The sequence below is a fragment of the Oncorhynchus masou genome, chromosome 31 (genome assembly GCF_036934945.1).
Source record: "Oncorhynchus masou masou isolate Uvic2021 chromosome 31, UVic_Omas_1.1, whole genome shotgun sequence".
NCBI classification, from domain to species: Eukaryota; Metazoa; Chordata; class Actinopteri; order Salmoniformes; family Salmonidae; genus Oncorhynchus; species Oncorhynchus masou.
In genome coordinates, this window is record NC_088242.1 from 23,169,756 (window position 1) to 23,183,750 (window position 13,995).

At 42.9% G+C, this 13,995-nt stretch overlaps 1 protein-coding gene across 1 annotated transcript in view; it reads right to left on the minus strand.

The window, feature by feature from the left end:
- Nucleotides 1–4,273: 4,273 nt before the first annotated feature.
- sdk2b (sidekick cell adhesion molecule 2b) overlaps nt 4,274–13,995 on the minus strand; it is a 476,242-nt gene continuing 466,520 nt past the window's right edge. The window contains exon 45 of the mRNA XM_064950386.1: nt 4,274–9,714. Coding sequence (XP_064806458.1) covers nt 9,253–9,714 — 462 coding nt within the window. The 3' untranslated portion in view covers nt 4,274–9,252. The remainder of the gene's footprint in view (nt 9,715–13,995) is intronic.

Sequence of the window (13,995 nt, forward strand, 5' to 3'; positions counted from 1 at the left end):
GAAAGTCAGGTGGGTCACACAAACACTGACTTCATCCTCCTCAGTGTTCCTCTGAAGTGTTGGATATTCCTATGTGAAAGACTTGTGGGCCGTTATAGGGAAACAATCTTAGATAATCATTGTTACAAATGAGCTATTATTAGTTATAATTTCATGTGATGTTCCTACTCAACACATTCGCTGTTTACTAAAAACATTGTGTCAGCGTATGTTACCATGGTTACAGTCATACAATTTAATTTCACTCTGCATTCACATCAGCACCATTCCTCCATACCCTTTAAAGTATCCATACCATTATTGAACATTTATTCATTTATTTATTTTGAGAAAAAACAGTGATCATAGACTACATGACCAAAAGTATATGGACACCTCCTCATCAAACAGCTCATTCCAAAATTATGGGCATTAATATGAGTTGGTCCCCCCCCTTTGCTATAACAGCCTCCCCTCCTCTGGGAAGGCTTTCCACTAGATGTTGGAACATTGCTGCGGGGGCTTCCATTCAGCCACAAGAGCATTAATGAGGTCGGACACTGGGCGATTAGGCCGGGCTCGCTGTCGGCATTCCAATTCACCCCAAAGGTGTTTGATGGGGTTGAGGTCAGGGCTCTGTGCTGGCCAGTCAAGTTCTTCCACACCAATCTCAACAAACCATTTCTGTATGGATATCGCTTTGTGCACGGGTGCATTGTCATGCTGAAACAGGAAAGGGCCTTCCCCAAACTGTTGTCACAAAGTTGGAAGCACAGAATCATCATCTAGAAGGTCATTGAATGCTGTAGCTTTAAGATTTTCCTTCACTGGACGGTGGCCTAGCCCGAACCATGAAAAACAGCCCAAGACCATTATTCCTCCTCCACCAAACTTTACAGTTGGCACTATGCATTGGGGAAGGTAGCGTTCTCCTGGCAGCCACCAAACCCAGATTAGTCCGTCAGACTGCCAGATGGTGAAGCGTGATTCATCCATCCAGAGAACGCATTTTCACTGCCCCAGAGTCCAATGGCGACGAGCTTTACACCACTCGAGTCAACGCTTGGCATTGCGTATGGTGATCTTAGGCTTGTGTGCAGCTGCTCAGCCATGGAAATCCATTTCATGAAGCTCCCGACGAACAGTTCTTGTACTGACGTTGTTTCCAGAGGCAATTGAGAACAGACCATTTTTACACGCTACGCATGTCATCACTCAGTGGTCCCATTCTGTGAGCTTGCATTGCCTACCACTTCACGGCTGAGCCGTTGTTGCTCCATTTCACAATAACAGCACTTTCAGTTGACCGGGGCAGCTCTAGCAGGGCAGACATTTTAGGAACTGGCTTGTTGGAAAGGTGGCATCCTATAATGTTGCCACTTTGAACGTCACTAGCTCTTCAGTAAGGCCATTCTACTGCCAATGTTTGTCTATGGAGATTGCATGGTGATGTGCTCGATTTTATAAACTTGTCAGCAACGGGTGTGGCTGATATAGCTGAATCCACTAATTTGAAGACGGTCCACATACTTTTGTATATATAATGTATATCCATTCAGATTCTGTATAATGATAGGCTTATTTTGCGTACAGTGAAAACACCCCACAGAGAAAAAAGCAGATGAGACTTTTGGTATTCTGATAAAACTGTGACTTTACCAACACTCTGTAATTGTATGTCTATGTGCCCTGAGTCTGTGCTTGTAAGTGTATGTACATTACAGGTCAAAGGTTTGGACACACCTACTCATTCAAGTTCTTTTTTTGTACTATTTTATACATTGTAGAATAATAGTGAAGACATCAAAACTATGAATTAACACATATGGAATCATGTACTAACCAAAAAGTGTTAAAAACATTTAAATATATTTTATATTTGAGATTCTTCAAAGTAGCCACCCTTTGCCTTGATGACAGCTTTGCACTCTCTTGGCATTCTCTCAACCAGCTTCACCACGAATGCATTTCATTTAATAGGTGTGCCTTGATTGTGGAATTTCTTTCCTTCTTAATGCATTTGAGCCAATCAGTTGTGTTGTGACAAGGTAGGGTTGGTATACAGAAGATAGCCCCATTGGATAAAAGACCAAGTCTCTATAATGGCAAGAACAGCTTAAGTAAGCAAAGAGAAACAACAGTCCATCATTACTATAAGACATGAAGGTCAGTATATCCAGAAAATCCGAAAAACTTTTCAAGTTTCTTCAAGTGCAGTTGCAAAAACCATCAAGCGCTATGATAAAACTGGCTCTCATGAGGACCGCCACAGGAAATGAAGACCCAGAGTTACCTCTACTGCAGAGGATAACTTCATTAGAGTAAATTGCACCTCAGATTGCAGACCAAATAAATGCTTCACAGAGTTCAAGTAACAGACACATCTCAACATCAACTGTTCAGAGGAGACTGTGTGAATCAGGCCTTCATGGTCGAATTGCTGCAAAGAAACCACTACTAAAGGACACCGATAAGAAGAAGAGACTTGCTTGGGTCAAGAAACATGAGCAATGGACATTAGACCGATGGAAATCTGTCCTTTGGTCTGATGAGTCCAAATTTGAGATTTTTGGTTCCAACTGCCGTTTCTTTGTGAAACGCAGAGTAGGTGAATGGACGATCTCTGCATGTGTGATTCCTACCGTGAAGCATGGAGGAGGAGGTGTGATGGTGCGGGGGTGCTTTACTGGTGACACTGTCAGTGATTTATGTAGAATTCAAGGCACACTTAACCAGCATGGCTACCACAGCATTCTGCAACACTACGCCATCCCATCTGGTTTGGGCTTAGTGGAACTATCATTTGTTTTTCAACAGGACTCCTTCAAAACTGTTGGAAAAGCATTCCTCAGGAAGCTGGTTGAGAGAATGCAAAGAGGGTGCAAAGCTGTCATCAAGGCAAAGGTTGGCTACATTGAAGAATCTTAAATATAAAACTATTTTGATTTGTTTGGTTACTACATGATTCCATATGTGTTATTTCATCGTTTTGATGTCTTCACTATTATTCTGTAATGTAGACAATGTAAAAATAAAGAAAACCCTTGAATGAGTAGGTGTGTCCAACATTTTTACCTGTACTGTATATATACAGGTAAATGCCAAAATAAAGGTAACACCAGCATAAAGTGTCCTAAGGGTGTTGGGCCACCACGATCCACAAGAACAGCTTCAATGTGCCTTGGCATAGATTCTACTATTGGAGGGGTTCGACACCATTCTTTCCTGAGAAATTCCATAATTTGGTGTTTTGTTGATGGTGGTGAAAAACGCTGTCTCATGCGCCCCTCCAGAATCTCCCATAAGTGACTGAGATGGCCATGGCATATGATTTGCACTGTTTTCACGCTCATCAAACCATTCAGTGACCACTCATGCCCTGTGGATGGGGGCCTTGTCATCCTATAGGGGCATAACCATGGTAGCCAAAATAATGGCTGCCCAGCATTTTTATACATGACCCAAAGCATGATGGGATGTTAATTGCTTAATTAACACAAGAACCACACCTGTGTGGAAGCATGCTGCTTTCAATATACTTTGTATCCCTCGTTCACTTGTGTTTCCATGATTTTGGCAGTTACCTATATGTGAAGTGCCCTTTCAGCTTGGCATGGAGAGCAGGCACCAGGTGGGCAGTGCCTACCTGCCCTCCCTCTTCTTCTCCTGGGCATCCTGTACAGTCTCTTGTATCCAGACACACAGTGGATGCTCTGTGTAAAGCTTATGTTGAAGAAGTGTTATCATGAATTATCACATGTCAGCACAGAAAATAGTCCCCTACTCAGATAGGATTCACAGTCAGTCACACCTGCATTGTGCATTTCATCATCATCATCATCGTTGTTACACAACGTGAGAGAAAGAGGTGAATCCATTCCATGACATCATCTCTTGGCGCCGACTCAAAGGCTTCCTGCCCACGATGATGATGTCACTAACAGAGAGTAGCACCTGATCCAAGTGAGAGACCTGCAGATGTGCCTATTCTCTGTCTGTTTTTCATAATGGCCCCCGTGTCTGAGCTTGCTCCTATCTGTATGACCCCGCATGTAGGAACCATTGAACTCAAAGAACACTTTAGGCTGTGTTTTTATAATGACACATTATATTATACATCATTAAACATTCACTGTTAACGCTTAACGCTGTCTCAGTGTATTTTACCAGGGTTACACTCATACAATTTCAAGGCCCCTCTCCATTCATATCAACCCCTCCCCTATTTGTCTACTCCCCCCCCACTACTTCCATCCCTTCCCCTCCTTTGCAGTATCCATACAGTACCAGGAAACCCATTGAAAAATAATTTATTTTGGAAATGTACCGTGATCATATATCCATTCATATTCAGTATAATGATAGGCTTATTTTGCGTACAGTGAAAACACCCCACAGAGAAAAAAGCAGATGAGAATTTTGGAATTATGATAAAACTGTGACTTTACCAACACTGAGTCTGTACTTGTATGTATGTGACTTTTCAGCTGGCCATGGAGGGCAGGCACCAGGTGGGCAGTGCCTACCTGCCCTCCCTCTTCTTCTCCTGGGCATCCTGTACAGTCTCTTGTATCCAGACACACAGTGGATAATGCTAATGTTGAAGAAGTGTTATCATCAATAATCACACATCAGCACAGACAATAGTCTCATATTCAAGTAGGACTTACAGTCAGTCACACCTGCATTGTGCCTTTCGCTCATCATCATCTTCATCCTCATCATCATCATTGTTACACAACGTGAGAGAGAGAGGTGAATCCACTCCATGACATCTCTTTGCGCGAGCTCAAAGACTTCCCATGATGATGTCACTGACAGAGAGCAGCACCTGAGCCAAATGAGAGAGATCCCAAAGGGCCTGTAGATGAAGAGCTCCAGAAACTGCTTCTCCAATAGAAATCCCCGATCACGTTTGTCGGCGATGTCATGGCGACGTTAGCTAGCTATGCTCACGTGCGGGCCGTCAAATCAGAAACACCCCTTCGATATAAAGTTGTTTTTTGACTAAAATAAAAAGTGTCAGTATCACCTTCACAGGGTGGGAGTAATGACATGTTAAGACCTTGCCTTGAATCTACTCTGGGTTTGAAAACTCTGTGGAGACCAGCGGAACTGTCTATTTTCTGTCTGTTTTTAAAAATGGCCCCAGTGTCTGAGCCTGCTACTCTCTGTGTGCCCGCATGTAGGAACCATTGAACTCCAAGAACACTTAAGATGCTGGCTGTGTTTTTATAACTTCCACTCTTTATAGTTTGATGTGGACGCAGGACAATGTCACTGTCTGATGTTGTTGTTGTGGGCCACTGGGCATGTGCGGTGGCAGTCTGTTGATGAGGGCTGTGCGTGAGTCGTGACTCCACAGGGTAGGTTAGATCATCAGGTTAGGTAGAGCTTTTAGATGTCTTCCCACCCACCACCTGTCAGATCAAGGGAAGGCTCATAGTGGCTGATGAGCCCCTGTAGTAGTAATAACATTTGGGATGTGCACTATTTATTTATGTAGGGAATAGGTTGTCATTTGTGCCGCAGACCCTGGTAAGGTCCCATTCAGCAGTCTGTATTCTTAAGTGGTGTCAGATCTCACAATAACTATGTTATAATTAGGGATTAACACAGGAATCCGGGATCCCAGGATTTCCTGACCAAGCTCCTTCCCGATTCTCGAGAAGAAAAATTACGATCACTGGAACAATAATATATCATTTCTTTGGAAGAATACAAAATACTCATGTGCGAATATCTGCATGAAATGGATTTTAACTATCCAACTTCATTCACACATTAGTCTAGGGATCACAACACAAGCAGCCTACCAATTTAGTCTACTCAACACAAGTCCCCAATAAATGCCTTTTAATTTTTAACAGGCATTGTTAACTATCATGAAACTGTAGCAGGCTACACGCGACCTCTCAACGTAGTTATGGTAGGCAGTCTCCATCTCACATTCACAAATCTCCTAACTTTAGCTGTGTGGCACTGGCAGAAGCTCCAAAATATAAACTGCTTCTCACTGTTAACAAAACGACTGATACATTGTGTCTGCAATAGCGCTCAAGAGGAAATAGACATTTGCAACGTTATCCCATGATGTTACACTAACAATAGCGAGGTCACGGGCATTAAAGTCAGATTTGCGGGCAATTTATAAACTGCGGCTCCGTCCATGGTGCTGAATCTCCGCCGCTCTTACGGCCATTTGCTTATCTGTTTGTTTAGTGCAGCATCGGATATGTTCCCTGAGACCAAGTCACCACAATAAGCAGATTACCATGAAGTAAAAACAGCCACAACCTTCCTGCAATCCACTGATAGCCAGGTGCAAGGGGAGAGGGAAGGAACAACAAGCTGGCTGAAATATTTCAGTAAATGGTAGGCTAAAATGAATATCATTTTCACTAGGCTGTATAAGCTCATTACATTTTAACCAGTAGGCCAACAGTGCCTATACTACAACTAAAATACAGTGTCAAACAGTATGTGAAACCTTTGGAATTACCTGGATAAATTGCTTAATCTAATAGCATACAAATTATTGTATTTTTCTTGTCGATATTGAATACATCATGTAAACTTTCACAGTGTAGGTTGGAAAAAAGTATGTGAACCCCGAGGCTAATGACTTCGCCAAAAGCTAATTGGATTCAGGAGTCAGCTAACCTGGAGTCCAATCAATGAGACGAGATCGGAGATGTTGGTTAGAGCTGCCCTGCCCTATAAAAAACACTCTCAAAATGTGAGTTTGTTATTCACAAGAAGCATTGCCTGATGTGAACCATGCCTTGAACAAAAGAGATCTCAGAAGACCTAAGATTAGAATTGTTGGCTTGCATAAAGCTGGAAAGGGTTACAAAAGTATCTCTAAAAGCCATGACATTATCAGTTCACGGTAAGACAAATTGTCTATAAATGGAGAAAGTTCAGCACTGTTGCTACTCTCCCTATGTGTAGCCATTCTGCAAATGACTGCAAGAGCACTGTGCCGAATGCTCAATGAGGGTAAGAAGAATTCTAGTGTCAGCTAAAGACTTACAGAAGTCTCTGGAACATGCTAACATCTCTGTTGACGAGTCTACGATACATATAACACCAAATAAGAATGTGTTCATGGGAGGACACCACAAAAGAAGCCACTGCTGTCCAAAAAAAACATTGCTGAATATCTGAAGTTCGCAAAAGAGCACCTGGATGTTTCACAGCGCTACTGGCAAAATATTCTGTGGACATATGAAACTAAAGTTGAGTTGTTTGGAAGGAACACACAAAACTATGTGTGGAGAAAAAAAGGCACAGCACACCAACATCAAAACCTCATCCCAACTGTAAAGTATGGTGGAGGGAGCATCATGGTTTGGGGCTGCTTTGCTGCCTCAGAGCCCAGACAACTTGCTATCCTCGACGGAAAAATGAATTCCCAAGTTTATCAAAACATTTTGCAGGAGATTGTAAGGCTATTTGTCCGCCAATTGAAGCTCAACATAAGTTGGGTGATGCAACAGGACAACGACCCAAAACACAGAAGTAAATCAACAACAGAATGGCTTCAACAGAAGAAAATAAGCCTTCTGGAGTGGCCCAGTCAGAGTCCTGACCTCAACTCAAATGAGATGCTGTGGCATGACCTCAAGAGAGCGGTTCACATCAGACATCCCAAGAATATTGCTGAACTGAAACAGTTTTGTGAAGAGGAATGGTCCAAGATGTCTTCTGACCATTCTGCAGGTCTGATCCGCAACTACAGAAAACGTTTGGTTGGGTTTATTGTTGCCAAAGGATGTGATTGTTTACACGGTGTGTTCAATAAAGACATTAAAACGTGTAATTGTTTGTGTGTTATTAGTTTAAGCAGGCTGTGTTTGTCTATTGTTGTGATTTAGATGAAGATCAGATCAAATGTTAAGACCAATTTATGCAGAAATCCAGGTAATTCCAAAGGGTTCACATACTTAGTGTATTGACTGAGAACTTGTTTAATTGCAACAAATACAACAAGTAACTGTTAGATTCCTGTGTATATTTATCAATTTACAGTGGTATAACTCTGTCAGATTTTTTTTGCTGGTAATATATGCTTTAAAATAGCATTTCCGGTTTGAACGGGAATAACAGGATTCCCGGGAAGGGCTTGTAATTTTGTCGGGAAGGAAAAGTGGTAGATTTTACGGAAAATATTAATCCCTATTTATAATCAATCAATGCATGTCTGATACACTGACGGACATTGAAAAACAAAACTTGAAGACCAACCTGAACATTTTCTCTTTAGACATATAGTACATTTCACTTCATTTCCCGTCTCCTCCCTGGCCAGGTGACCGGGCCCTTGTATAGTACGTACAGCACAGAGGCACAGAGATGTGACTTGCCTGTGACATCGAAATGCTGTCAAACTCAATTGTGCATGTGGTATAGGCTATGCCACGCCAGAGAGCTGATTCCAAGGAGGGTCATGGTCCATAGATCTTTGGGCAGAGGTCACTAACATGTCTCACATGAAGACAGAAACTCCCTTTGGCCAAATTGGACAGGCCCCGGCATCTCAAAACCACCAGAATAATGGTGGGCCCATTTCGGCCTCAATTTCCCCCCTCCTCGTTTTTCACTTTCATCACTTTGTCCTGTCCTTTCTATACCCTGTGCCCCTCTTTATCATTCAAATTCGCTAGTATGGCTCCATTTTGGGATCCCACTTGGTGCTTATCACTTGGTGTTATCCGAGTGTGGATCGACGCCATGACACTTTTATCATCTTCTAGATATTTTTTTACAAGAATATCTTGACTTTTTACAGAACCTAACTAGATTATTCTCTTGTTGAATGTGTGTAGAAGTGTAACAATGAAAAATAAAAATAAATTATATTTTAAAAAAACTCATGCAACTTGATCAAGCAGCAACACTAACAGAAAAGCAAAAAGATACTATCATATTCTAAGGAGCTGTCTCAGTAGCTGTCGTCATTAAAAAATGAAAATAAAACTATACCAGCACACGCACACAAGAGGAAAAAAGTACTGAAAGAAAGTATGTAACTTCTGTCCTGTCTGTATACAGTATGTTCGTTAAAACATAACTCAGCAATAAAAAGAAAATAGAAATACAAGCAAGAATTGTTTTGAATAAAACCAGCCATGACAGAAACCAAAATGAAAATGATAGACTTTGAGGGTTTGTTTGTTGTGTGTTTTGTGTTTACTCTCTAAACAAACACACTTTGGGCGGCGGGGTGGGCTTTGTTTTCAGAAGGGAGCACGGATCCCTCTCTTTGCATCAAACGAAGGAAGAGAACCCGGCAATTGGGGCCCGAGATCCAGGGGCAGGGCTGGGGCTGCTGGGGGGCCAGTAGGACAGGGTGTTGGAGTGGCTGGAGGGGGTGGAGGTGGAGAGCTGCTGAGAGGGGGTGGGAGTCCGGCTGCCTTTAGGCCTGAAGAGACTACCTTGGCCCTGGGGTGGGAGGCCCTGGGGTTGGCCCTGGGCTTGACCCTGGGTCTGGAGCTTAAGCGGAGGGGTGGTGGAGGTGAGCTGGGGTGGCAATGGGGGCAGGGGTGGTGGCGGGGCGCAGGGCTCTGGGTCGCCCGACTCTGACTCAGTGTAGCTGTAGGCTTGAGCCCTGGAAATGCCTTTCTGTTGGCGGCGCCAGGAGTTGTAGTAGGTTGGGTCACTGATGTAGTGGCTCACGAAAGAGTGGGTCTTCTGTCTGTTCTGGTCCACCTCATACTCACTGTCACTGCCCTGAGAGGGGAGAGGGGAGAGGGAAGGGGGAGAGGAGTGGGGGTGATGGGACAGGGAGAGGGAGAGAGCGAGAGAGGAGTTATTATCAGAGTACTAGCACATACAATGCCTTCAGAAAGAATTCAAACCCCTTGACTTTTTCCACATTTTGTTATGTTACAAAGTGGAATTAAAATATTTTAATTGTCTTTTTTTCGTCAACGATCTACACAAAATACTCTAATGTCAAAGTGGAATTAAAATTACAATATAATTTTTAAATGGAAAATAAAACACTAATATATTTGGATTAGATGAGTATTCAACACCCTGAATCAATACATGTTAGAATCACCTTTGGCAGTGATGACAGCAATGTCTTTCTTTGCCCATGATTTAAAAAACATCATTCAAGCTTTGTCCAGTATTGTCATAGATTTTCAAGCCAATTTAAGTCAAAACTGTAACTAGGCCACTCAGGAACATTCAATGTCGTCTTGGTATGTAAATCCATTGTATATTACATTTTGGCCTTGTGTTTTAGGTTATAGTCCTGCTGAAAGGTGGATTTATCTCCCAGTGTCTGTTGGAAAGCAGACTGAACCAGGTTTTGCTCTAAGACTTTGCCTGTGCTCAGCTCTATTCCATTTATTTGTATCCTAAAAAACTCCCTAGACCTTGTGGATGACAAGCATACCCATAACATGATGCAACCACCACCATCCTTCAAAATGTGTATTGTTTTGGATTTTCCCCAAACATAATGCTTTGTATTCAGGACTAAAAGTAAATTCCTTTGACACATTTTTTTGCAGTATTACTTTAGTGCCTTATTGCAAATAGGATGCATGTTTTGGAATATTTTTTATTCTGTGTAGGCTTCCTTCTTTTCACTGCATCATTTAGGTTAGTAATGTGGAGTAACTACAATGTTGTTAATCCATCCTCAGTTTTCTCCTACCACAGCCATTTAACTATGTAACTGGTTTAAAATCACCATTGGCGGGTCTCCCGAGTGGCACAGCGGTCTAAGGCACTGCATCCCAGTGCTAGAGGCATCACTACAGACCGGTTTTCGATCCCGGGCTGTATCACAACCGTCTGTGAACGGGAGTCCCATAGGGCGGTGCACAATTGGCCCAGGGTCGTCCAGGTTAGGGGAGGGTTTGGCCGGGGGCTTTACTTGGCTCATCTCGCTCTAGCGACTCCTTGTGGAAGGCCGGGCACCTGCAGGCTGGTCTTGGTTGTTAGGTGAACAGTGTTTCCTACGACACATTGGTGCGGCTGGCTTCTGGGTAAAGCGGGCAGGTGCTTAGCAGGTCATGTTTCAGAGGATGCATGAATCGACCTTCGCCTCCCGAGCCCGTTGGGGAGTTGTAGCGATGAGACAAGAATGAAATTGGGGAGAGAAATAAATAAATAATAATAATAATCACCATTGGCCTTGTGGTGAAATATCTGGGCGGTTTCCTTCCTCTCCATCAACTGAGTTAGGAAGGGCGCCTGTATCTTTAGAGTGACTGGGTGTATTGATACACCATACAAAGTGTAATTAATAACTTCCCCATGCTCAAAAGGGTATTTAATGTCTGCTTTTTTCCCCCTTCCACCCATCTACCAATAGTTTCCGTTCTTTCCGAACCACTGGAAAACCTCCCTGGTCTTTGTTGTTGAATTGGTGCTTGAAATTGACAAGCTCAACTGAGGGACCTTACAGATACAGTGCATTTGTAAAATAATCAGACCCCTTGACTTATTCCACATTTTGTTACGCTACAGCCATGTTCTAAAATTGATCTACACACAATACCCCATAATGACAAAGCAAAAACAGGTTTTTAGAAATGTTTGCAAAAAAAAAAAAAAACTGAAATATCACATTTACCCAGTACTTTGTTGAAGCACCTTTGGCAGCGATTACAGCCTTGAGTCTTCTGGGGTGTGACGCTACAAACTTGGCACAACCATATTTGGGGAGTTTCTCCCCTTCTTCTCTGCAGGTCCTGTCAAGCGCTGTCAGGTTGGATGGGGAACGTCGCTGCACAGCTATTTTCAGGTCAATGATGTTCGATCGGGTTGAAGTCCAGGCTCTGGTTGGGCCACTCAAGGACATTCAGAGATTTGTCCAGAAAGTAACTCCTGCGTTGTCTTGGCAGTGTGCTTAGAGTCGTTGTCCTGTTGGAAGGTGAACCTTCGCCCCAGTCTGAGGTCCTGAGCACTCTAGAGCAGGTTTTCATCAAGGATCTCTCTATACTTTCCTCCATTCATCTTTCCCTTCGATCCTAATTAGTCTTGCAGTCCCTGCCTTCTTCCATTTAAGAATGATGGAGGCCACTATGTTCTTGGGGACCTTAAATGCTGCAGACAATTTTTGGTACCCAACCCCAGATCTGTGCCTCGACACAATTCTGTCTCGGAGCTCTACGGAAAATTCCTTCAACCTCAGGGCTTGGTTTTTGCTCTGACAACTGTGTGGCCTGTGTGCTTTTCCAAATAATGTCCAATCAATTGAATTTACCACAGGTTGTCTCCAATCAAGTCTAATATCAAAGGGTCTGAATAAGCTATTTATGTTCTGTTTTTTTATACATTTGCAAAAAAAAGAAAAATTTGCTTTGTAATAATTGGGTTTTGTGTGTAGATTGGTTAGGATTTGTTTTATTTAACACATTTTAGAATAAGGCTGTAATGTAACCAAATGTGTAAAAAGTGAAGAGGTCTGAATGCTTTCTGAAGGCACTGCCATTGTATGTGTGGGATATAGAGATTGGGTCCTAATTCAAAAACCATATTAAACACCAATATTGCACACAGAGTCCATAAATCGTATTATTTGACTTGTTCAGCAAATGCTTATTGACTCAAGACATTTCAGCTTTTCATTTTTATTAATTTGTACAAATTTCAAAAAACATAATTCCACTTTGACATTATGGGCTATTGTGTGTAGATCAGTGACAAAACAAATCTCAATTTAATTAATTTTCAATTCAGGCTGTAATACAACAAAATGTGGAAAAAGACAAGGGGTGTGAATACTTTATGATGGCTTTGTATTTCCCTGAGAAGTTAGAGATATGATAATGTGTATTATTGGGATGTTCAGAGCAATGTTCGATACACACCCACCACCAAACACCCACGCCCACGCCCCCACACCCACCCACCCGCCCACCCACGCCCCCACACCCAACCACCCACCCACCACCAAACACCCACACCCACCCACCCACCCACCACCAAACACACAAGGTTGTCTATGCATGATCATGATTGGAGAGGAAAGTGACTTGTTACTGGACGTGCAGAGTAATCAGATCATTAACACAAGGGTTGATTGACTGGGTTTAACGTTAAATTAACCATCATCACTACAACAGCCACATGTTGAGCTAACATCGACTATGGGCATCCATCATACACAGTACGACACCAGGAAGACACAGGAGAGATACCACAGGATCCTAGAGGAGCTTAACGGAAGGAGAAGAGAGGAGAAGAGGAAGAGAGGAGCAAGGGGGATGGGGGCTAGGGATAAGTAAGTCTCCGACTACCAGTCTACAGACACACAAGCAGGCAGAAAGCCACATAACCTCACCCAGTTCAGTGGAAGCACACGCAGACCACCCGTCGCATACGAGAACACCAGGGCCTCCTATGGGTGACATGGACAAAGACATGTATGGTTTAAAACACCACAGTACAGTATGACGGCCACCATGACACCTCTTTGGTTCAGATCCCTCTTTGGGACCATCATCACCACCACTTTAAGCGCTACACCGGTCAACTCACCTCCCTTAATAACATAATAAAATATGCCATTTAGGAGACGCTTTTATCCAACTCAACGTACAGCAATGTGTGCATCCAATTTCTGGATTGGTAACCCTAGCGGGAACCGGAACCACAACCCAGACTGGCAAGCGTCACGCTCTACCAACTGAGGACCACTTGAGCCTTGTTCTACCAGCCATACCTGACACACACCACCTAAAACTGATCTGACACTCTCCGAGGGTGTCGGGGGAGTTGGTATATGCAAAAAACACATTTCCAATTTACATGCGTGTGATACACACTTGTACGTGTGTGAAATAGGACAACTATAAACACCCACAGAATTATATTATTATTCTAGAATGTATTCTGTGAACTTCCTACCCAACCTTAGGATGTAGGCTGCCACCCAATGTTCCTCTCCATTTCATTCAAACAATCACAACAGGGATTTGAGTATTTCCAATAGGCACATTCTAGTCGCTGAACCCTTCATGTGTCTTTGCTAGAGGCGTGGCCTAT